Here is a 25958-nt window from a genome sequence, read left to right on the forward strand (position 1 = left end):
AGGTAAAAAAAAGAATTTCGTGGATTCAGATGCATCCAGACATGGCTTTTATTTACCAGAAAGACATGTGCCGTTTTGGAATAATTTTATTAATGCAGATTATTAAAGACGAATTTTTCAGGATGTCTCAACGGCCCTTCTCCAGGGTAGAGTTTAGAGAGTAAGGTACCCCCTGGTGGTCTTATAAAAAACTGAGTGACACATAATTGTTGGTTGCGATGTGAGGTCATCGTGTAAGGTTTTGTCTCCATCTCCTGGTGTGTTTTCATGCTAGCGCCTGGCTGTATTTTTTTTTTCTAAAGATGGAGCTACACACTCTGAAAACGCTAAAGCTTATTTTTAAGTCGTTGTTTGGACATATTTACGTTAATTTGACAGCTGCGGCTGAACACAGCCGGTAATAATATTACTAACAACTGTTCATGGTGTTATCAGTAAAGAGAAATGCGCACTCTTCAATGAAACCACTGTGAATATAAAAACGACAATGATGTAATAAGCTCTCATATAAGGGACTATTTTAATATTGTGCTTGGATTTTGCTAGAATTGCGATTAGATAATTATTGGTAATATTGATATGTAGCCAACAGATTGGGTTTTTCAGCTTTATTTGCAGCTTTGTACCCAACACACTCATTCACAAATTAAACGCTTTTACGCGCAGCGCGTTATTTACGCACGAAGGAGCGGCGCCTCCTGCGTGTCTATGTGCCAAACATTCCTATGCTTATTTTTGTTTTCGACAGCACGAGCACAAATCCACATTTTAGCAGGATCTGTGACCGCGGTGGATCAGTGCTACCGTTCTTCTTGTGAAATCTAATCGCAGCCTCTGGTCTTTCGTTTCTCTGGTTTTAAGGGCGCAGCAGCGACGGCACCACCCACCCCGCTCTCCCTCTCCACCACTCCCCCTTCGTGATCCACAGACAGGCGGGGTGAGAGCGGCGGGACATAACGTTACGAGGCGCAGCGTGAAGACAAACACCGTCGCATTGGAATGAGCTGTAACCGGAATCCCCTCCAAGCCCACCTCTTCAGGCTCGACACGCTGAAAACGTGAAACGAAAAAAAAAAAAGGCTGCAGCATCAGTTGGAAATCAGCTCTGCAGAGATTTGGGGGGAAAAAAGAAAAAGAAGCTTAGGATCATCTCCTGCAGCAGCAGCTGCGTCTCTTTTCCCTGGCCTGGACAACGCTCCCATCTCTTAACGCATATATTCGCTCATCACTGGGGCCGAGGAGACGCTGACAGGGGCGTAAAAAAACAAAACAAAAAACGTCAGGGGGACGAAGGGAGGGAGCTCATTAAGAGCAGGCGCCAAGAGACAGCGGGGTGGGAAGGAGAGTATGGAGGCCCTGCTTCCTGTGCTCAAGAGTCACCCAGGCCCGTCAGTACTGGTGTGCTCTTTGATTTTCAGGTTGGCCCACCAGCTGCTCCAAAGGCTGCCCGTGCCCAAGGTGGTAAAGCAGGATGCCTTCCGCTCCTGGAAGTGGAAGAACCTCTCCGTCTCTATGGTGCACTCAGTGCTGACTGGGATTTGGGCCCTGACCTGGTAAGTGTCCTTCCAACGCACACATCTGCCTGTCCATCCACACTGGGACACCATTGTCTATTGACAATGCACATGATGTGTCATGTGTAGGGGTGTGTGCGCAACAGTGACAGCCTGTGGCAGCCAGGATGAGAAGGGCATATTCACACAGGGTGAGGGATGGGGGAGAGAATGGCATTTTCAAGTGGGGAGGGAATTGCCACTGTACAGTATGAAACAGACACATACAGCTCTTATTGCTGTTTGTATCATTCATGCACAACTCAGAGGTTTGTAAGGAAAGGAATCGTTTCAGCCTCAACCGGCAGGCAGACCCAATGAAGCAACAGACTGCTGATATATCAACTGGAAAAACCTGCTGGCTTAACCGTTCTTGTGAAAGCATTTTGAAAAAGAGTTATGTTGGGCGGGTCTGAGCTCATGACTCATCTTTTAACATTAAGAAATGGGATCAAGGTCAAACTTTGAAGCTGTCAGCTCCATTCAGTTTGCTAAACATGTGACCATTTGAATTTGCAGTCACTTGACTGCTTAAGTGGGTGAAAAAACACGTTTTCCAATTCAAAGTAAGGGGTTTAGCAAACTGCTTTACATATCAGATAAGGTCTACCAGCCATTTATTAACAGTTATTCTTTCGTGGCTTGTTTATTCAAGGAGGGGGAACAGAGGAACCTTTGCTTTTAAAGGTGTTCCCCTTATGGCAAACTTCAAAGAATGGTAAAGAATAACAGAGAGGAGCTAGAGATTAAAATGGTAGAACATGAAATAAAAAACCCTCAATAACAGCTGATGTTAATGTCTCTGCTTAGTCAGGCTTTTCTCTCCAGGAGTGAGCCCATGTATGTCTGAGTGAGGCAAATTCAGAACCATCTATCCATAACATGTATCCTTCTCCAGTGTGGTGGTTTGGCCAGAGACGCTGAGCGACATCCACTCGTACCACACCCCTCTATCCTACCTGCTTGTCTGCGTCTCCACAGGTCAGTAAACACATAATGGATTAAAAAAAAGCTAAGGGTACTGCAAAATTGACATATATTTCTTCATAGTTATGCATCCCAGTAGTTGTATACTGGGAAAGTATAGTTATATAGGGCTACTTTTGTCATGGAATCTGATGATGAATCATTTTTCCTGTTAAAAGTTATAAAAATCGTCATATTATATATGTTATTATATCTAACTGTCTAAAGGTCCAAAAGAAAAAAAACCCTCATGTCTGAGAAACTGAAACCAGTAAAATACATTTTTAGTAGTACATTAGTTTTATGTCGATTGCAGCTCCAGTTTAATGTTTGAGAGAAATGTGGGAGAGATGTTGACTGATGAAAAATTCTTCTTCCATTACTTGATCAAACTGCAATTATTTTGGGCACGTAAAATTCCGCTTTGCCTGTCATTAGAGAAGCAGCCAACAGATACTTCTCACCTTTTTCCCAGAAGGGAATCTTTCCAGTTAAATGGGCGGCTCCCCTCAATCACCATGGACACCAAAGATAGTCCCCCCAAGAACTCGTCGATCAGGTCGAGCTCTGCTGTGTGTAGTTTAAACAATGTGTCTCTGCATTACTACGAAGACACAAATCTGTAAAGATTTACCGTAACTACTGCAAACAGCTATAAGTGCCCCTGAGGCCAGTCACACCAGATACTGGAGGTCATTTTCTTTAACAGAGGGACTTGTTGTGCGTCTCCGTAGCTGCAGAGTGCCAGTCATACTATAGTACAAAGGGACCCTTAGTCACTAGAAAACCTCCAGCTGAATGAGGTCGACACAGTTTAATAACTGAACTGTTTAGCTGGCAACTTCTAAAAATGATGATGGCGAGAAACGTTTAACTCTGCTGTCAGATTAGCTCAACACTAATTCAGCACTTAGTGTTGCTGTGTCTGGATGACCGTAAATGGATGGAAGGGAAACCCGGCTTTGTGGCCTCAAATATTCTTAAAACTAGCATCTGAGAAATTTATCTTTTAGTGCATGATGTAAGAATTAAATGGGAGCTTTATCTAACAGATTAAGCGATTACTGACGTATTCTTTCAATATTTATGTGCTAAAAGAAGACTGATGCAATTGTCAAGTAACTAAAATATTAGTTTGCTAAACTGTTGTTTACTTCATGTTGTAAAAGATCTTCATAGCAGGAATAATGATTATGCTCATTCTTGTGTTATCTTTTTATGATTGGATACATGGTTTCATAATCACTTGTGTGTCAGTTATGGTTAATGGAGAACTGAGTCACTTTGTGGATTTTCAATTATTTCTCATCCAAATATGGTAGGTATCTCTATGCCTCAGAAATAAGGGGCTGGAATTATGATGATGATGATGCGGCTTTGCTTCTTGGGAAGATAGCGTGCCCTCTGCTTTACAGTCTAAATGCATTTAAAAGCTAAGACATAAAAAGGTGAAAAACCTGCACAGGACTGTGTGAGAGAGGTCACAACACACATTGATCTGCCATCTCCTGCATAGCAGGGAAAATACTTAATCAACTAGTCTGCTGTGTAGACGTGTATGCTGCTGCTCTGTAGCAGACTGCTGTGATCAGCACATAATTTAATGAAGGCAACCACAGCAGACAGTCGTGCATAATGTGTCCCGCTGCCTTCGGACGGCTGCAGAGATTTATTGAAGTGAAGGAGAATGTGACTCTCACACTTTATGCGGTTGGTCAGCGACAGTTTCACTACAGTGAGGGCTGTAACTAACTATTATTATTACTGAGTGTTCTGCGGCTTATTTTCTCGATGCAGTGAAAAGCCTGCCAGATAGAAGGGAGTGTTTTACAGGGAACAGGCTGAGGCAGATGATCCTTACTTACTTACTTATCTTTACACATGAAAGCCTGACATCTTTACTTTCTTTTTCAGTCGGCAGTTTTAACCTACTGGTTTGCATTCTTTGACATGATAGAAGTCTTTGTATATGAAACATGCTGGTGGAAACTGTATTGAATTGCAGTAAACTGATAAGCTTCGCATGTAATGACAGCTACCATTGAAAATATACTATCATATACCCAAAGGTGTCTAGTGACCATGAGATCAGTATAAGAAACAACTGCTGTGACTTCACATGTAAACACCTTTAAGTGCTCTTCTTCTAACTATGGAACTGGTACAAAATCATTTCAATACAGGGGTCAGTCATGTTTTTCTCATTTTTGGTTGGTGCTAGACTTTAACAAAATTACCCTATTGCAAATTAAACACCCCATATGCAAAATACACCAGGGAAACATTTTCAGAAAAGCTTTTGTTACAGTGAGCAGTAAAACACAGACAAAATCTTAGAATTTTTCTTTTTCCTTACAGGCTACTTTGTGCATGATGCAACTGATATCATCCTCTCGGGACATGCAAAAGGATCGTGGGAATTTTTACTCCATCATGCACTGGTAAGACAATTTGCCCGTGACTGTTATGAGTTCTTAACTTGATCGAGGTTTTGTTCTCTGGTTTAGTCAAAAATTTAAGTCATAATGTTAAATCCAGCCAGCCATTAAAAAGAAGGTAGTGTCAGGGTAACCTGCATACTCTTGAACTACTGGGTTTTCCCAGATATTCTAAGGTTTTATAGAGAATGACCCAAAAAAGAGAGAATATCCAATGAGTGGCAGTTCTCTGGGAGAAAATGTCATGTTGATGTTAGAGATTAAGAGCATGGCCAGACTGCTTTGATATGATAGGAAGGCAATAGTTGCTCAAAGAAACACTTGGTACAACCAAGGTATGCAGAAGAGCATATTCGAGATCACAACACATTGAACCTTGAAGCAGATGGGCTACATCAGCAGAAGACCACACCGGATGAAGCTAAGAACAAGAAAATAAGACTATAATTTGCACAGGTTCACCGAAAGTAGACAACAGAAGATTTGAAAAATGTTGCCTGGATTTCTGCTGCAACATTTGGATGATAGGGTCAAAATGAGGTTATGAAAAAATAGCAACAGCTCAGCCAGCTGGTGGTGTAATGGCATGAGAGATAGTTTCTTGGCACAGTTTGGGCCCCTTGGTACCAGCTAAGCTTAATTTTAACACAACAGCTTAGCAGAATTTTGCTACTGACCATATCAGTCCTTTTATGACCACACTGTTCCTGTGCTCTGATGGCTGCTTCCAGTGGGATAACAAGACATATCACAAAGCTCAAATAATCTCAAATTTGTTTATTGAAGACAATAATGAGTTCACTTTACTCAAGCGACCTCCATAGTCACCAAATCTCAATCCAATTGAGCAGCTTTGGAATGTGGTGCAATGGGAGATTCTCATCATGTATATGCAGCGGACAAATCTGCAACTGTGTGACGCTGTCAGGTCAATATCAACCAAAACCTCTAAGGAATGTTTCCAGCACTTTGTTGAATCTATGCCATCAAGAATTAAGGCAGTTCTGTAGGCAAAAGTGGTCTAACTCAGTTTTACCTACCAAAGTGTAAGGTTTGTTTATAATGTACTCTGAACAAAGGATTATTATAGCTGTTAAATTATCTACTGCTTTAAATCCTTTAATATTACCCGGCGATTACTTTTAATGTTGGAAAAATCATGGTTTTCCACTGAGTATAGTACATATTCTTAGATTGAATCTGGACATGCACTGACAAAGTCCCAAAGCAAACAATAAAAGCAATTGAGCTGCAAAGAAAAGCAAACAATGAGATCACAATCCACAAGAGATTAGCTATTAGTACAAACACCTGCACCACCCTCTATGTCTGTCTCGTCCTCAGGTGATTTGGTGTTTCCTGTATGCCCTGTACACTCAGCTCTATGTAGCCGGCGCTGTAATCGCCCTCTTTGTGGAGGTCAACAGCGTCACCCTGCATCTGAGGCTGATGCTGAAGCTGGCGAGTGCTCAGTCTTCCACCTTGTACTACGTCAACAAGCTCACCAACCTGTTCACCTACGTTATGTTTCGCCTCACCACCCAGTTCTACCTCACTTGGTTTATTATCCACAACTACTCCTGGCTGGACCACGGTGGATACTTTCTTGTTTCTATGATGGTGATGAATATTATGATCCTAATTTATTTCTACCGCTTGCTCCGTGCAGACTTCTTCCCACGGAGCTGTGCAGGACAGAATGGGATGCATAACAACAACACCAAAAAGTTTATTAGTGATTGACAGGGGAAAGGTTTACGTGTCTTTTATAGTTTTGTCATTTTGTTACTGACAGCGTTTCTCATGACGGCAGGTTTCCTTATCGTGTCTCTCTGCCAAAGAACATACTGCCACAAAAAGTCCAAACCCTAGGGATGTTACCACTATTAGCGTATTTAAAATGTCTTTTTGTATCATAACTTTTACAGAATAAATTGAGGTTTTGTAAAAGACCCTTAGTGGTTTACCTACCAAGAGTCTGGTTAGAATAAACCATAAAACCAGCGTTTTCATACCAGTACAATAAATATGAAGCTATGGCAAGCAGCTGGTTAGCTTAGCCTAGCGTGGAACCAGGAGGGAAACTGTTAGCCTGGCTCTGTCCAACAAACAAACAAAAAAGTACTCATGTAAATTAACAAATAGTTGCTTTTTTGTTCTTGTTTTTTAACAGTTGTTGAATTTGAGCAAAAATATTTAATTTGCCAGTATTTTCTCCTCTTTATGTATGCTACGTATGGTAGCCCAGATAGTTTCCAGATGTTAGTGGGGGTTAAATTAATTTTTCAAAAAGTGTTAAACCATTGCTTAAATGTTAAAGTTAAGCATCATGTCAGGTCTAAGATTTTGAGTACTATATTTTTAATCAAAAACTTTGATAAAAGCTGTCAAGCAGATATGAAACTTCATCTAACAGCAGTTAGCTTTGATTTGCATTAAGATTAGAAATAATGTTTTCACACTTGGAATTTCATACAGGTTAAACCAGGGGTCTCAAACTTAAATGAGGTGTGGGCCCCTGCTGGCACTGTCATCTCATCGGAGGGCCACTTTAGTATTCAAGTTGTACAAAAAAAACAAACAAACCAAACTTCAAGGGCCAAGTTGCATTGTATTTCTTCATGTCAATACACGGGCCGCAAGTAGGGGTGACGTGGGCCGCAAGTGGTCCCCTGGGCCGCAAGTTTGAGACCCCTGGGTTAAACAAACAAATCTACTTGTCAGTAGGTTATAGTTAGTTTAGCCAGTCAGTATTAACTAGATTTATAATTATTAGCTTACAGATATAAGAGTAATTGCAACCTTTTCATGAAACTCAGAGCAATCACTTGCATGATGCAGATCTTTAATATTTCAAGCAAAAGTTTGACTTTTAGGTCATTACAATGTCCTTCTTGTTATCTCACAGCTTTGCAGCCTTGAAATGTTTCCAGGGACTTATTTAAGGACATATTTTTTATGCATTATTTAAATTAACTTTAATTTCAAACATTATGTATGAATTCAACAGTCAAACTGGGTAAAAATATTTAAAAGGTTTACAGACTGCTCCAAAATGAGGTTTTTAAAAATATTATTTATTCCTGTTAGATATACTTAAATCACTGTCTTTGCTGTTATAGAATTCATACATTAATTCATATTTTAACAAACATTTTCTGTCTTAGTAAGACCTGATATTACTAAGACAGTAAATGATGGTATTTGTTTTGGACATGCACAGCTGTAGGGACCATGGACGAGCAGTTTTATCACACCTGCTTGGGGGATGCATAGCAAGGAGATGCCCTTGCCTTTGCAGTGAAGTCCATGTGGTCATAGCCACTTGGAGGGCAGATGGATGTCTATGCCACATCATGTAAACCCTCTGATGACTAAATACACTAAATGTCACTAAATTAAAAACAGATTCTTGTGTGCCCACCCTTGCAGAAAGTAAAACACCAGAAGAGTGTTGTTGATTTTTTTCATAAGAATGTCCATTGACAAATGCGTAGTTTATCAGAAAAATAAAAAAACTGGAAATTGTATTTTACAGTTGCTAACAACCTTGCTCTGTGTTGCTACATGTTTAACATTTGCATGGGTAGCAGGTTTTTTTTACGTCGGGAAAATCATGATCAGCTTTCCTCTTGCTATTAGGAAATTTCTGATCTTGGACTTTGAATTTTAGCATTCATTTTAATTATATGTGTAAATAGAGTGGACCTCTCCCTTTGTCTTTATGAAGCCATTTGTGGCTGAAGAGATGCTGGACTGTCAAAAGACGGGTGCATAATACATAGTGTTGTCAAACTGAAGTGTAATACACAATAATGTGGGATAATTTATGGTACTCTTGTGGTTGTCATATTAAATCTGTTTGTATTTGACTCAAGTGGAGCTGGATCTTCCTGCCATCTAACAGTAGCTCTTTGGAAACTGGGAAAGCCTCCATGGAGAGCAGGCAGCAGCACAATCCCAGTCAGATGTATCTTGTTGCTTGTTTTCAAAATAATACTTTTACAGAAAAGATCTTCTTTTAAAGACCTTGAAACAGAAGATGTGTTCTCTCTTCCTCTTTGTTCCTAAACTGTATATATATATGTATAGCACTTTGTACATAATGTCCTTCGGTGTGCATTCCCTTTTGATATATTATAAAAGAAGTGTCCATAGTTGTTGACCATTAGTGGACTAAAACCATGCCATGAATCATAAGTGCAGTGACATTTGAAAACCTAACAATAAGTACATTTCATTTTCTATTTCAACTGATGCCAAGAAAGTCCAAACAGACCTGGACAGAGTGTCTGAGCTGTGCTACAGTGCCTTTGCCTCCGTGCCTTTGTGAATAAGGAAGTATAGATATGCCGCAGAGTGGTGCGTAATATAGAGACAAGCATACAGAAAATCCATGCGACCCTGAACACAATAATGTAAAATATATCTTGTATTTAAGCAACAACTGTCTTTTTTTTAGGAACTGTGTATTTTGGATTGTTGAGTGATACCATGAAAATAAAGATTGTATTTAAAATCACAGAGGTGATGACGTGTCATTTTGTCTTTTATTGATGAACAGTCAGTGTGAGTTTAAAGGCTTTCTCTGATTTGTGCCTCCTCGTCTCCTCGTGTCATATCTGGAAAATAATCTTTGTTGACGGATGTCTCACTTCCTAAATCATGTCTGGGTGAGACGCTTGCCAGACGACCTATAAATAACAAAGGATGCACAGGTATATTCTTTGCAGAAGTGTTTTTACCTTCATCAAAAGGGATTTTTGTGAGAAAACTAGATTCTGTTTTTATGCCCTTATTGAGGCTTTGCACACAGCTTTGATACACAAACTGCCCTTGCCCCTTTTTATTTCATGTTTTCATTTATCTTTGTGAAGCTTTCCTCCTTTCCCAATTTGTATCTGTGTGATTGTCCCACTGTGTTATGCAGTGAATTTATTTAAAAATAACACAGGTCTGAGATGATAAAACAAGCAGTAGTTGTGTCACGTGTCATATTTGATTGACATGCTTTATAAATGCCTGTTGCTTGGTCTCCTCTCCTTGACTGCGGTCAAATTCAGGGTCACGGGAACCTGGAACCTAACTCCAGCAGTCATAGGGCAAGAGGCAGGGTCCACCCAGATTGCTAGACTTTTGCAGGGCTAACACACAAAGACTGGATATATACTGACATTCACACCTAAGATCAGTTAACTCATATGTGCTCCTTCACCTGGACCTGCTATAACTCCTCTATAAATAAATGATCCTAAAGGGTGCACTGTAGCAGTGAACATAATTAACACAAACTGCATGAATTTACTTGTATCATTTTGTTATGGGTCATAATCTCCGTTCATTTATTCATTAAGATTTTTAATATATGGATTCTTCCTGCGACAACATGATGAGAAGCAAATCTCACATCTGCATTCACCTGTGGGTTTAACAAAGCTTGAAGCGATTGAAAACGCAGTGTTAATCACGCTGTCGGGTGGCATGTTGCTGTGATTATGGGACGTGATCGGGTAATCTCATTTCCTAAAACAACAACAACAACAACAACAAAAAACGATCGTCCAGTGCATCCGATGTCAAAGAAGATAATAAAGGAAGCATTGAAGCGCCTTTCCTTAAAATTTAGAGAATTCCACCAGCTGACACACAGATACTTCCGGTTCACGTCTCCCATTTTTAGAAAGCATCTAAAGCACATTTGACTATTGGCTGATGTGTCTCTTCCTCGGTTCCTCCGCTTGCATCTCCCGGTGGGCGGGACTAACACCGGAGGAAAGGAATCGAGGGTGCACTCTGAATGAGGAAGGGGGTGAGGCTCAAATATGATACACATTTAACAAACACATTGTTCGGTATTACAGTGCCAGTCTGGGCTTTTCCAGGTGAAGCTTACATGTTGTGGGATACTTGGTGGTTTCTAGTGTTGTAGTATGTGTGTACGTGGTTGTCTAGGTGACCTGTCAAGGGGTGTGGCCGGCAGAGTGAGGAACAGAATCACATAGAAATATGTCAAATAATTGTTTTGTGACCTCCAGAAGATTTTTCTTTGTGTAGGATGTGTTCAGCTGACCCGTGCTGTTGCTCATTATGGATGAGGGAAACGGAGTATGACAGGATAGAAGCAGATGTTACATGAGCTATAGGCTGATTTCTAACTTCCAGAAATAATAAAGCTATAAAAGGTACAATTCGGTGAATGAATCTAATCAGTGTCATCGTTTTAAAAATAAATCAATGTCTGCTTCCCTTTATGCGACCTAGCGTTGACCTAAACACCACAGCCAGTCCACAGGTTTCTCCACATCTAACCTTTAAATAACAAAAAAAAGTTTTGAATACCTTATACAAAGATATAGATATAGATAGATCAAGATATAGATCCAGTCTCTGATTTGAATGAATGAATCAAGATATTACATTCCAGTTTATCAAATTTCACTTGCTGAACAACGCTTACCTCAGAAAAATATTATCTTGTCATGTTTCTCCATTCTGAGAGGGGAACACATTAATGCTTTTAGCACACAGCACATAGTTTGTGTGCCAACCTGCACAGAATCAATTTTTGTGTTTACTGATATGTGTTGAACTGTTTGAAAACATTACATGAAACCAAAAAGTAAAACAAAATAAAAACATGTTGAGCACTGCAACCGGAGCTTTATTTACATGTGTACTATGAACATCATAGGGATGAGAAGAATAAAGGGATGTGTTGATAGTGTAAGCGAGCAATGGGATGTCTTTTTTATTATTATTACTGAGCAAACATATCATTGCTGTTGCTGGAAATAATGCATGACTCATTAAAATGAACCCATTTGACAGTAACTAACCTGCCTGTAAAAGTCATCTGTTTACTAACTGAAAGTTTGCTGACATTTTAAAAAATGATTTCTGGTATGTAAACTGTTGTAAAACGATTGTTAGCTTAGAATCTGTCAAACATAAATCTTATGAATGATATAAAACGATTTTGTGCCAGGAAGATAATTTTTTATCACAAGCTGGAATTGCAATTAATGCAATTAATTTTTGGCTAAGGGACTATTACATTATCCTTAATTTATCCAGGTAAAAATTATGATTGAGATTTTAAAAAAATTCAAGAAAGATATAACCAAGAGGAAAGTAGAAAAAAATGACATAAAAGTTATGTAAGTATATTTCTAGAGATCAAAAAAGACTGGATTGAATATAGAAAACAGTGAGTACAATGATGGAGAATCATAAGGATACTACTTATGATATTAGGCGTTTGTTTATTTTCTGTATAACCTTTCCATACAAATGCTGCCTATTTGCCAATATCAACAAGGATATTAGACACACAAAAATACATAAAAACATCAGCAATAACTTTTTCATCCCTGCCTCATATTTTAATAAGACACGTCGCTGCATCGTAAAGACAAATCTAGTATGTGCAAGTTTGTGTATGTATGTAGGCCTGCACTGCTATATGTGACATAATATAATAACGCAAGCAAGTGATTTATGTCTGTTAGAAATTTAACTACTATTTATTGCGCTTACAACTAGACAGATATTCAAAAGAGTGTTATGGCGCCCTCTGTAGCAGAAGAGTCAGTATTGAAGGACAGGAAGTTATAGTTTTTTTCCTCTGTGGGGAAAAAACGAAGACATTAAAAGTAAGCAATACTCGAGTTACGTGGAATTAGGTGAAAGTGGGTGGTATTATAAAATGGAAATAGAAGATATGTACAGTAGTTTTTGTTTTTGGGCTGTTGTTGTGCATGCAGAAGGATTTCCCGCATTGTGACCTTTAAACATGGTTTCTATTATAGTAAAAAAAAAATCACATAAGTGTAACAAAGAAAAACAAACAAGCAAAGTTAACAATGTAAGTGACAGAGCCCCTTATATCCGATCATTCCTCTTTCCTCCAGCAGGGGGGCGAGCAGGGAAAAATGTGGGAGGAAAAACTAAATCCAGGGACCTGAGTCAGCAGCTGCAGCGGTGCCAGTCTGCCGATCCCCACAACTTCCGCTCATCCGTTTCATCTTCACACACATTCATAGTTAACAATGGAGCTGAATTGATTTACAGTGAAGAGCGTCTTTGTTAGAGGACGAATACAAGCAGAACAGAGGAGGAAAGAGGACCGAGCGGACCATACGGAGACTCTGAGGTATCCCGTAACATCTCCAAACCCGCTGCTGCTTTTCAGGAGTTAACTCTGAGTAACTCCTGCGGTTTTTCTTCTTCGGGGGTAACTTCAGCGCTCCTCCTTCAACTTGATGCCCAGTCTTCAGGTTTCCGCTATATGTTAGACTATATAAAAACAGCGTTCTTCCTCTTTTCGTGAAGCTCTGATGAACAATAGGATTAAATGTGATCCACGCACTGAGGGGCTCAGGGCCGATCACAGTTGTCTGGTTTTACAAACTGTTGCTGTTGTCTACATGGTCGCGTCTATTTCTAGGAAAATAACATTTTAAAGAGGCTGGCTAATTGTGGTACTGTCTATGTCCTGGTAGCCTGGGAAACGAAAACAAACAAACCTGAAAGAAGTTAGAGGAAAAACTGCGTGAGCTGATGTATCCCACATTCAGAAAGCTACGGCTAATTAAGCACTTGTTTTTATTACCTTCTTATCCGAACTTCGGTGCAGACGTGGTCAACAGACAATAAATTGGGGATTTCTAATAATAATCAGCATAATAGTTTTAGTTAACTACAGTTTGTGCTAAAGACTCGAGCCACCTTTGATTTTCTTTATATTTTTCTTCCAAGGTGACTTTTGTTCTTTTTAAGTGGTCTTTCTTAAGCTTTTTCACCCATTTTCAGTCCAGTCCTTTAATTTCACGGGAATATATTTGTGTTTAAGTCACTCTACGCTGACCTATGAATCATTCAAGCACAAAAAGGCACCTAAATCGAGGGATGAACGAGTGTACACATAACAGAAACCTTTTTAGCCCTTTGTTATTAGGATTATTTGTTGCCACTTTGTTAGCTGAATCTATGAAAGTTATCAAAAATAACACAGCTTGACAGACAAAAAATAGCAGCCTTGCACCAACCAGGTGATTCTTAAAGAACTATTAGCTGAAAAGTTGCATATCTCAGGATGGTGTGCCGTGTGTGCTTAAGAAAATCTACGTAGAGAACAACAGAAGTAGAAGTAAGATATTTACGGCAGATGAACCGAATCTGAAAGTCACCTCCTTAAAAAATAAAAATATCAATACCTGAGAGAGATCTGTGGTTCACTAAAGAAATAGTCTCAGTGGAAAGGTGGCTGTCAAAAAGAACTGAACTGAAAATCAGTGACAAGCCAGTGGTGTTGGCGATCATATTAAAGCTGATGGAAATACTAACACAGCAACAGAGATTCATCCACAATGTAGTAACATCTTGAAACGCACAATGGAACACTATAGATCATGGCTTCACCTCTCGAGAGCCTGGATCTCAACATTACTGAAGCAGTGTGGGTTCATGTTGACAAAAGAACAGAGTGAAAGGCAGCCAGCACCCAAAGAAAAGCCTTGAATGCTTCAAGAAGCCTAGAGAACTATCCCTAAAGACTACTTAAAGCATTGACAAGAAAACTTCCCTAAGAGAGTTCAGATTGTTGAAAAATAAAGGCGCTTATGCCAAATATTGACTTTAATGCCGGTTAGAATTTGCCTTGTATACTCGGTCAACTAAACCCGTTTCTGTCTCGGTAGATTTTTCGTTTAACTTGGGTGGCTTTAAAGATAAACAGCAGACTGTTTACACCGCTCCCTCTGTCTTTCTGTCCAGCTGCTGTTTTCCTTGAGGCCTCATGTCCGTCCGCATTTCAGCCATGAGCGTCCTTCCTCCTGTTCGACGGGACCGAGTCATCGCTCAGCTCCCTCAGGTAAAATCAGTGACCCCAGTTGCCTGCTTATCTTTCTAGAAAAGTTCACATCTTCACGATCCCGCCCTCCTCTCTTCAGTGTTTCCGAAAAGAGGCAGCCATCCACACTAAAAATGATTTCAACAATAAAGTAAAGACTGCGTGTCAGGAGCAGCGGACCGGCACTGTGGGGTGAGTGCCGCAGTGTGAAGCTGCTGTATGCGATCTGCTTTATGTGGCTCTTATTTACTTGCTGCTGCTTCTCTTATTCTTCTCAGCAGATTTAAAATATCCAAGGTCATCGTGGTGGGGGATCTGGCTGTGGGGAAAACCTGCCTGATTAATAGGTAAACTAAGACACACTCGCTTCATATGTGACTGCAAGGCGAGAGGGAATTTGGGGAAATGAATAACTCAGAGGGAGTTCAAGGAAGCACAATACTTAACCTGTGTTACAATTGCTTTAGGTTTCACGGTAATCAAAAAAGTATGAAGCAGTTGTTAAAAGCATGAAAAAAAGGTAGAAAACATAAAAATGGGGCATCTATTTCCAGCCCTGATATGCTTTACTGTACTTATGCTTTGTAATGGCTGTGTTTGTGACCACAACACCAAAAATAATGCTTGTTAGGAAAGATGATAATCTTTGATGGTTTGTGGTCCCGTCACTTCTGCGCATGAGGAAAACACAAGTTTTGGACCACTTAGAGAGCCTCGCTGCATGCAGTACAACATCTACCACATGTATGGAAGTACACAGTTTGAGACTGTAACGTTTTAAATTGCAGTACAACCGTGTCACGTTTTGTCACTTGTAGTTTATTTTTCTGTAATAAGTTCCTTTATGCGTCTGCCATGATCATACATTAGATACTTTGTTTTATTAACAAATGCAGGCAGTGTCGGTTTTATGATCGGGACCTGGGGATCCAGGCCCACCCAGTAAACTCAATGTGCCCCCACAACTTTGGTCAGACTTTATAAAGGACCCCTCATGTCTCTTTGAAACTAAAAACAGGCCATTTATCAGCGTGTGCAGCTAGTTTCGAAGCGTGAACCTACTGAAAATTGCTAAGCTCCTTTGCCTCTGCAATCTAACACAGATCTTTTTGCACTTTGTGCTAAATTTCTCTGTGCATGTATGGGTGTAAATAAGCATAGCAATTTTCTGTGTTTTTTCTTGAATGCCCCCCTGTCAGAGTTGGTCACCTGTCCAAATGATGTAGTCTGCTGCCGACCACAAGTGCATATATTTGCAATAGATTTTTTTTTTTTTTTTAAGGTTTTGCAAGGATACCTTTGACAAGAACTACAAAGCAACAATCGGTGTTGACTTTGAGATGGAGCGCTTCGAGGTGCTGGGTGTTCCTTTCAGCCTGCAGCTGTAAGTCTGATCCGGAAAATGTAATGCATTAATACAAAAAAAGTCACTCTGATTATGCTCGTCAGCCGCTCTCTGTGTGTTAAAGGTGGGACACCGCAGGCCAAGAGAGGTTCAAGTGCATTGCTTCTACATACTACAGAGGAGCCCAGGGTAAGTTTCCATCAGTCTCTCCGTTTAAAACACTGTTTCCAAGGAATAAAATATCAGTCGCTTTCCCAGCTGCTAACGCAGTAAAATGATCTCTTCTTCTCTTCCAGTTGTTATAATCGTGTTTGATGTAAATGATATTGCCTCTCTGGGCCATGTAAGGTAAATATATAATATAAGAATAACATTTGTGTGCCTTTATCTCATTGTTGTCCCAGCTGGTGGATTTAATGCAGTCTTTTTCCATCTAAAGGCAGTGGCTCGAAGACGCTTTGAAAGAGAACGACCCCACCGCTGTTCAGCTGTTCCTCGTGGGCACCAAGAAGGACCTCAGCGTACGTCTTTTACTGTTTAAAGTGGACGTGCCTGCGGACATTTCTGTTGTATATACTGGAGTCAAATGTGAATGCTTGGATAGGTGCCAGGAGCACAAAGCGTATCCAAGCTCGAACCTCAGGAATGTTTCTCCTCCTTTACTACACCCTAAAGTGGTTGTGACCGAGGTGGAAATCACACACAGGAACGTTTCTAAGACATTATGTATTTAAACAGCCGTACTTAAGCTAGCTCGGTTGCTAGGAAGACATTGTTTTTATGAGTTAGTCAGTAAACATGATACAATAAAATAAACAGTTGTGTTTGTTTTCTTATTGCTAATGTGTTGTATGCTCTGGTTTGTCTCACAGTCACCTGCTCAGTATTCCCAGATTGAACAAGATGCCCTCAAACTAGCAAACGAGATCCAAGCTGAGTATTGGGCGGTTTCATCGCTGACAGGTGAGCGTTTGGATTTTAATACAAGTAAAGCGGTTGCCTCCAAAAGGTGTTAGAGATGAAAAATATTTCTATAGCTTCAGCCAGAATAGCTTTTGGTTTTTGTTTACACTGTTCCTCAGGGAAAGACGCTGCAGTCGATTGTTTACATGAAAATATTTTGGTAGTAAATGCAAAGTGTTCAGTTCCAGAGTTACCAAATTTGCACCTAAGTCTGTATTACACTGCTTGAATAACAGCTACTGTAATCTAGAAAGATTAAAAAAATGTGTTTGTTGCTGTTTATTACCAGAAAATATTCAGAGAGAACAAAAGCTTTAGCAGTGGCCAAGTCGAATGCACTGGAAAGCTCAGCATCACTAGAAGGCCTGAAAATCCACAGAAGACAACTAAAGTAGATGCTTTCAAACTTTGTCCTTGTTTATGAAAAACAACTTGACAACATCTAACCAGGTCAAGAACACTCGAGGAGTGTGGGTTCATTTCAAGATGGAACCCACTGATTACTCTCAAGAACAAGAAGTCCAGATTAGATTTTGCCAGAAAACATCCAAAACAGCCTGCAGAGCTCTGAAAAATAATCTTCAGACAGCTGAAATCAAGATAAACTTGTACCAGAATGATGATAAGAGACAGGTATGGAGAAACAGAAACAGCTCATGATTTGAAGTGTGCCACTTCATCCATCAGATACAGAGGCAGTGTTACGGCATGTGCACGTATGATGACGTGGCTGCTGATAGAAGTTGCAGGATGAATTCTGAAGTGTACAGGGCTTTACTCTGTGCTCAGATTCACCCAAACACCTCAGTGCAATTGGATAATGAGCCAAAGCATACTGCAGAAGCAAACCATGAGTTTCTGAGTGGTATGTCCTTCAGTACCAGGAGTCCATCGCCTGATCTGAAGGCAGAGACCCTGAAACGAGCACCAACAGAGGGCGGCAGTAAAAGCCTGGAAGAATGAGATCTATGCTTTCAGTCATAGACTGCAAAGGAAAAACAATCCCTGTATTCAAAGTCATGTTGGTTTGTCAGGTAGCTTTTGATTCTCTGAAAACCAGCAGCTTTGTATAGGTTCACTGTCATTCATGGACAGTTGATGCATAGTTTTTAAAACCACCTAAATAAAAGCTAAAGCTCTGCATTTGACTGTCATTTTGATTGTTTGATTTAAATCCTACGATGCACAGAGACAAAACTACAGAAAAAAATAAAAAGATTTACTTGTCCAAAGCCTATTGAGCTAGCTTTAGTTTCTTTATAGACCTCCAGTGCTTCTCCTTAAGTCTGTTTAAATATAAAGTCCCCCAGCAGTAGTTTTCACACAGGCCCTGACAGATGCTCTCTGTATCTGCTGCAGGGGAAAACGTGAGAGAGTTTTTCTTTCGGGTTGCATCATTAGCGTTTGAGACCAACGTTCTTGCTGAGCTGGAGAAAAGCGGATCAAGGCAAATCGGAGATGTTGTCAGTGAGTATCCAGACAATCCCAAATCACAAAAGTAGTTGTCGCACGCTTTAAAACTAAGCTTTGCTTTCAGGGATTAACAGCAATTCTAACAATCTGTACGCTGCATCGAAGAAGAAACAGTCCAACTGCTGTCAGTAAGGATGGGAGCAGGAGGTTAAAATCGATGGTACGGACTGAAAGCGAGGAGTTTTCTGAGTGGAAAATGACCACGGCTGCCGTCCAGCTCAGCGGGAAGGATTTCTGTGGTCGGGGAGGGAGGAGGGATTCAGATGTTTCCCTTCCTGACATGTTTTAATTTCAGTTTTTCCTGGCCTAGAAAGCTTTTTCCTCCACGGGATGTGTGTGCAGATTCTTGTGGAGTGACACAGGAATTACACACAAAATGTTCCCGTCCTGCCAGAAAGAGTCTCGTTTCACTTAGGGCTTCAATTCAATCTTAAATCTTGTTGCTGCTGTAGTTTATTTTAACAGTCATATTCTGCTCGTGTTGAATTTGTTTTTTTGGCTCTTCTTTTTTTTTCATTGCATTAAAGTGACCAGTTATATTTGTTAGAGGCTAAAAAGAAAATTTGTTCTTGTTTTTATATCTTGTTCATCATCTTCTCCGTTTATCCATCGCACGCTGAGGTCCCAGACCAAAGACTGGGAGCCATATTTGTAATGAAGATACTTGAAAGGTATATTCTTTCTGTTTACAATCAAATTTATCACAGACTTTTATGGTCAGTATCAAAACTAATGTGGTTTTCATATTTTTCATTTTCCCATGGTGAGCTTTACATGTTGTTAGGACATTAAACAATAGAATAGAAATTGTTTCGGTTATTTAAAATAGAATAAATAAAAAAAAAAAAAAAAGCCAGCTATTCTATGAGCTCACTGTATTTCTTAAAAAATATATCTATACATTTATTATAAAATTTCTGTGCTTTGCCTTCTTTGCTGAACCTTTAAGGAATCACGTTAACTTGTTCAGTTGTTGAAGCTTTTGAAGGAGTCGAGGTATTTTCCATCAATTTGGCTCTGCAGCTCTTCGGGTATGCAGTGAGAGAATTTGTAGTTTTCCTTAATCCACCTTCCTCCTTCGGTGTTCTCGATAGCCACAGCTGCGACGCCTGCAGAGTGAGATGTTTACAATCAAGTGTTGGGAGTCATTCGGTTATTATATAATACATTACTTTGCAAAAGTCTTGAACAACCCCTTGCTTCTTTATGTTTTGCTTCCAAGCGCACTGACCTCTGTTTTTAAACCAGTCAGTAGTTCTCCAGGCTTTTCTGGAAATCTTTCAAAGTTTTTCTTTGGCTGCTTTTCTTTTGCACCAACACGGTGATTGCCAAAGAGCTATTTGCTGAAAAGTTAGCATATCTTGGACAAGTGTGTCTTTGACCAAACTGGAAAAGTAGGGCACAAAAGAAAAAGTGGTTGATTTAAAAACATTTTAAAGTAGATAAGCAGTATCTGAAAGTGTCCTCAAGTCCTATGTCCTTAAGAAACAGACAAATCCAACAAAGATCTGATGCAGGACTTGAGATGCATCTGGCCCTTCAGATACATCTCCTGTTTACTGAAGCCTCATCAGAAATGGTCTCAGTGGAAGAAACTATTCTTGAGGATGGGAAATTGAGTGAAAAGGCTGAAGAATGCCAAATTATACAAGGATTGGACTGAATATCAGTGGCTAATGCCCTGTGGAAGACGGATCTGGCTTCATTTTTCTTCTTTTTTTTTGTTGACAAAACAGCGCAGTAAAAGCATACCTAGTTAGAAAAACACAGTTATGGTCGATTATTTCCATAATGTGGGGTCGTATTGACAGAGAACAGAGCAAAATGCAGCCAACATCCACAGAAGAACTTAAATGTTCATCAAAAACCCTAGAAAACTATTCCTGAAGACTACTTTAAGGATTTAGAAGAAACTCAGTTTTTGCCTTTTATCCTTGATTTCCACATTCCAATGAATTTTTGCATCTTTTTTTACATTTTCCTAACAAAATATAAAGAAGGGTAATTCAAGACTTTTGCACAGCACTGTAACTGTTAACTTATTGACTGACAAACCTACAACTGTGGCTCCCAGTTTCTCTACCAGCTGAATGGCAGCCTTCATTGTGCCTCCAGTCTCTATCCACTGGTCCACTAACAACACCCTCGAACCTGCGGCGGGGACACACATGTCGACTGTTAATGTCTCCTTCAGTCTTTCTTCTTTAACTCTTTTTGTTTACGAGGACAAGTATTAAAAGAAAATGGTACATCTTGTGTTTTTGAAAGAAACAAAAACAAATGCTGACAATAAACAGTTATATTTTAATGCATAAGTTTCCCATTAATGTTGTTCTAGGGGCTTCTAGTATTTTGTTTTCAAATCTCAGATTAAGAGAATACTCATTTCCCTAACGTTGTGGATCTCCATTCACCTGTTTATACACAGTCACACCAGACTGTGTTTGTGCTGGAGAGGATGTAGAAAGTAGAAATTGTAGGAATTTGTGAGACTTGATTCTTCTTTAAATGTACGTATTGCAAATTGATGTTCAAAAATGAATCCAGGCTGTCAACAGATTCTGAAGAACCAACATCTGTGGTTTCATGTCCTAAACTGGCCTACGCATGTTATGCAATACCAGATTGCACCAGGAGATGGTGCAGTGACCCAGGCAGGACCTTCAGAAGACATTCCTCTACAGGAAATAAAGCATCTTAGTCAGGTGTTGAGCTACTTGAACAGCTTCAGTGTTTCTTGGCAGTTTTAATGAAGCTTTTCCCTCATTCAGTGTTATGATGAATTCTGACACATTATCCAGAATCTTCCGTCTGTAATATGTGAAGGCCATCGCATGTGGCTCACATCGTTTTTAGCTGTTCAATGATCTGTCATTGTGTCATCCTGCCAGACATCATTCCTGTCAGGAAATGTTTAATCATGCGATGATTTAGGGTAGGGGTGGAGAACTCCAAGCCTCCTGCAGGTTTGAGATGTGTCCATGATCCAACACTGCTGATTGAAATGGCAAAATTACCTCTTCAGCATGTCTTGAAGTTCTCCAGAAGCCTGGTAATGAACTAATCATTTCATTCAGGTGTGTTGACCCAGGGTGAGGTCTAAAACCTGCAGGACACCGGCCCTTGAGGCCTGGAGTTGGACACCCCTGATTTAGGGCATATTTTCATTGATTTACAATGAAACAAACATTCAGGCCTGTGCTATTCTCTGCGTGCTCGTTACACACGTTCGCCCTGTCGTTGAGAATATTGTGAAGGATAACTCATCTGATCACTTTTTCTACGTCTCTCTGGACAAAGGCCTTTACACCAGTTTTATAGTTTTCTGCATTCATCTTTGTTATGACAGCTGGTATTTGTTCAATATCAGTTGCTTCAGCTGACAACAGATGGTGCTGTGCTAGAAGAAAGACAGGGGAGTTTGGAGAAAGAAAGACTGGGCTTTGACAAAATAAATAATTAAATGATTTTGTCATATTTTTAGAAATGTAAGAGCTGAAATCAGTCATTTATCAACCTTCTCATCCACAAACTGCCCAAACATCTTTCTCAGTAAATTATATAACAGGGTTTAAGGGTAAAAAGAAATATTAACCTGGTCTTAGCACATCCAGTCTTACTTCCATAGTCTTTTCCCTGCCTGTGTAGTCTGTGTAGCTTTGGCCTTGGGTGGGGACACATAGGTGACCTGCTTTGCGAACAGCCAGGAAACCTTTTCCAAGAGCGGTGGCAACAGAAGCCCCTGAAAAGACAACATCAGTAACATTCATTCACACCCACAGAGCGAGAAAAGAAGCTTCACATTGCCATGCCATGTGTTAGAGGCAGAGTTTTTCTAAATTTAGTATCTTTGCCTGAAGGGTCAGGTTTCCCGACCTACGTAATGTACACACTGACAACGTCTTAAAATAAAAAATTACTCTTTAGTTTAGTTTCTCTGAACTCGCCCTGTATTTTACCTCTAAACGTGAAGTTCTTTGCTTTCTTACCAAGAATGAATCCCATCGCATCTATGCCAGCAACCAAGTCAATGTTGTCACTTTGGAAAGGACTGAGAAGGTCTTTGGCACAGTCTGCAAGAGCCTGGATCGAGTGCAAAGAGGGAAAAAAAGCATAAAATGATGAATGTGCACATGATAAGAGAGACTGCATGTGTATTTGTGCAGTTAGAGGTGAGGTTTGTCATGCTCAGCGAATAGTTTTAGCAACATTTCTTTTCTCTCGGCATACCTGGGAGTTGCAGTAAAGTCTGGATGGGTCCAGCCAGGCGAACTCTGGACCTTTTGTGTTTGGAGCCATTAAAGAAAGGTACCATCCTTTATGCCTGTCGCCTGGAACTGCAAACACATCCATTTGGAGAACAGCTCTTGACTGCACTGACAAGAGGCACAAACAGGGGTGAACGGACTGAACTGTGAATGAGAGTCTTCTGTATCAGGTTCCAGGGGGGGTGAATAATGGGTGGGAGCTGGCTGTTAATTATACTGAACTAAGTTACAGTTTCTCTCTGCAGTTTGCACCAGATTTCTTGTTCAAAGTTTACCAGTCATTCATTAAACAGTCTTAGCCTCATCAAACAAAGCCTTATATGAGGTATAAGTCACAAAATAAACACTTATTTTTCCTCTTTCTTTGTATTTTCTTTTAGTACTTTGGGACCATTAAAGACTCACACCAGTGTTTAGCCTGCTTGAGTTTACTTTTATTTGATTTTTGTACTGTGGTTAAATGAAGTCAAATCAAACCTAAAAGTAAGAACAACAAAACATTTAAGATGACGTTGTATCAGTGTCTTTGAGGATGTGAACAGAAAGGTGCAGTCCTTTAACAGATCATCTATCTGCCCTTCCAACCATAAATGCATAATTTAAAACAAACTATTTTTAATGAGTCAGTCTGAACTTCGCATGTGACGAAACAGAGCAATTGTCACCGTTTTGTTTTTTGAATATGTTCAGTCTCTGCACTAAACACTCCAGTCACCTGACCGTAACTGAATACACATCCTATAAAAATCCCTGCCTCATGAATGCCTCAGGTTGTTATTGCAAATACCGCTCAGAGCTGATGTCTTTAGAGGAATCAGTGTCTAAATAAGCTCAGGTTGAGATCACGCTCACTGCAGGAGAAACACGACCCTGGAGCTCGCTGTATTCACAGGATAGTTCCAGTTTTCAGACTGGGAAGCTTCTTACTGTTATTAAATAAACGCATATCTGAAATTTCAAGTTCAAGCTGAGCTCAAGAATGAGCGATGAACTGTCTTTCAGCAGTAACTGCACTTTCCCACAGTCTGGTTTGTGTGCATCTTGAAGCACATGGCTGTGTAGTAAATGTTGCTCTGCAATGATTACATGCTTTATTTCTGACACCATGAATGTGTTCAGATATAAAGGTGTTATGAAGGAAGGAAGGCTCAGGGTTTAAGTAGTCATCATCATGGGCTCATCCGATTAGAATGAGAATAAGCAGTCATCAATCATTCACAGGGTTCTCCTTTTATTCTCAAAATCAAAACCCCAACCAGAACCTCACTTCTGCTGCCCCCCGTGTGGGAGTGAAGAAAGAGTGAGCTGAAAGTGAATGCAGTCCTTATATAACGTGTGACAGGTGAGTGCAATTAAGGACAAGCACCACACCCAATCAAAGGTGAGAGAACTAAACAAGGTGCATCTGGTGAAGTGAGTGGGTGTGCTGGGATGTGCTAAAAGGTGGGTCTTTACAACAGCCGCCCCCATATTTCTAGTGAGAAATATGTTGATATGATCAGAACCAGATCTCACACTGAACTCTGTCGTAATGATCATGGATTTATTCATTTAGCTCCATGTTAGTGCTAAATGCTCTGCTTACTGTATTTTCACCAGCTACTATGACTTTCTGTCTGTCTGCCATTTGGTGCTGGACAGGTAGAATACATTGATTTTAGCATCTGAAGGCTGTCTGCTAATGCACCTGAATAAATTTCATTTGCTTTCAAGGTCAATGGTAATTTAATGATGCAATTCAGCCATCTAGTACTTGCTGGCTGTCTTGCCAAGATTTACTGTTAGGCTCCCAAATCCAATCCTGGGCTGTGTAAGGAAAAAACGTTTAAGGGGTAAAAGTTTTAAGTCATGAAATTTTTCTATAATCAGTTCTGTCTGTGTCATAGTTATGACATAAGTGTCACTGTGACTTCTGCATATTTTACAGTTTGAATTCTATTTCCAACCAGAAAAAAGATCTGAATCTCTTTCACAGCTCTTGTTTCTTACTCACAGAGTTCTTTTATTACTGTAGAACAAAACATCCATCAGGACGTTCCTTCAACCCTTGTTTACACTCATGGGCAGAAAACCCAGATTAGACTTTGCTAGAAAACACTTAAAAAGGAGCTGCTGCTTTGAGAAGATAACAGAAAGATTCCCACTGGCTTGGAAAAACATGCAGAAGATGTGAAGTTTCCACAAATATGCCAAGAAAGGTAGAGATAGTGCGGCAGCATGACTCAAATAATAGTACCCAGCAGCTGTTGGTGACATGAGGCCCAACCATAGATATGAAGTGTAGAGATATTAGATATCAGAATTACCAATTTACATGATTCATGTTTAGTTTATAGATTCCAATCTGTAGGGTTTCCTTTTGCACTACTGTTAATTTTAATAATCATTTCACTTTATTTCTACTTGTTTTATTGTTTTGTTTTTTTAATAATTTTTACTAGTCCACTGTCAAATGCAATATCTATTAATATGCTGTCTAAATAAAGTTTTACTTGTGTGACAACCCACTGCACCCTGCCTTCCTTTTGGCCTACTTGGCCTACTTGTGTCTTGTTTGCAGGCGCTGGAGAGGCTGAGTTCCTGTTCACAATTAGTGACACTGGCAACATGGGCTCAGTGTGCCAGGACTGCACAAAAAGCCATTAGAACCCAGATATGCATCAGCTCATTTCCCTGAGACACCCTGTTGGACTGTGGTTGCTTTTAGTTGGGTTCTTGCATTTAACAACATTACATACACCATTTTTCCACCTATGGACTCCACACCACTCTACACCACTGATGGTACTGACTACACACACACCCATTTGTGCAAAGTTTCTTTTTTCTGTTTTATTTACTTAAAATAAAATAGTTTGGATGGCATCCCTATGCATCTCTGTTTTTTTTTGTCGTGCGTGCAGCCTGGTTTGTGACACTTGCTAACTTAAATGTTCCATGCTGCCCTTTTTCATTTTTTTTATAATTTAATATTTGTTCAATATCAGTACTGCTAATTATGTTATAGAATTTTATTATGATGACAATATTAATATTTGCTTTATATTTTATCATCCTCTTCATGAATATTGCATATTTCATTTGTTTATTTTTTTTCCATTT

The 25958-nt window shown here is 39.8% G+C and overlaps 3 protein-coding genes across 5 annotated transcripts; 2 read left to right on the forward strand and 1 right to left on the reverse strand.

Moving 5' to 3' along the window:
- The first annotated feature begins 912 nt into the window (after window positions 1–912).
- On the forward strand, window positions 913–7797 carry tlcd1 (TLC domain containing 1). Its single transcript, XM_085380612.1, has 4 exons — window positions 913–1553; window positions 2452–2534; window positions 4878–4960; window positions 6302–7797. Exons 1-4 carry the CDS (start codon window positions 1348–1350, stop codon window positions 6698–6700), a joined length of 771 nt encoding a protein of 256 aa, XP_085236738.1. The 5' UTR covers window positions 913–1347; the 3' UTR covers window positions 6701–7797.
- A 2872-nt stretch (window positions 7798–10669) lies between these two features.
- On the forward strand, window positions 10670–19445 carry LOC146654378 (ras-related protein Rab-34-like). 3 transcript variants are annotated; one of them, XM_085379983.1, is made up of 12 exons: window positions 10670–10766; window positions 12868–13109; window positions 14732–14828; window positions 14908–14999; window positions 15086–15154; window positions 16090–16191; window positions 16277–16341; window positions 16449–16500; window positions 16592–16673; window positions 17025–17115; window positions 18475–18582; window positions 18653–19445. In XM_085379983.1, exons 3-12 carry the CDS (start codon window positions 14754–14756, stop codon window positions 18718–18720), a joined length of 804 nt encoding a protein of 267 aa, XP_085236109.1. In that variant the 5' UTR covers window positions 10670–10766; window positions 12868–13109; window positions 14732–14753; the 3' UTR covers window positions 18721–19445. The 3 variants fall into 3 exon arrangements, with proteins under 3 accessions (XP_085236109.1, XP_085236111.1, XP_085236110.1); XM_085379985.1 differs by having other exon boundaries at window positions 15089–15154; XM_085379984.1 differs by lacking the exon at window positions 12868–13109 and having other exon boundaries at window positions 10713–10766.
- On the reverse strand, window positions 19405–23241 carry LOC146654379 (uncharacterized). Its single transcript, XM_085379986.1, has 5 exons — window positions 22819–23241; window positions 22578–22671; window positions 22184–22330; window positions 20644–20739; window positions 19405–19697 (listed from the first exon to the last, which is right to left on the reverse strand). Exons 1-5 carry the CDS (start codon window positions 22939–22941, stop codon window positions 19555–19557), a joined length of 603 nt encoding a protein of 200 aa, XP_085236112.1. The 5' UTR covers window positions 22942–23241; the 3' UTR covers window positions 19405–19554.
- Between the last annotated feature and the right edge of the window lie 2717 nt (window positions 23242–25958).

The sequence above is a fragment of the Rhamphochromis longiceps genome, linkage group LG14 (genome assembly GCF_057381845.1).
Source record: "Rhamphochromis longiceps isolate RC_006_pf linkage group LG14, R_longiceps_female_GT1.1, whole genome shotgun sequence".
NCBI lineage: Eukaryota > Metazoa > Chordata > Actinopteri > Cichliformes > Cichlidae > Rhamphochromis > Rhamphochromis longiceps.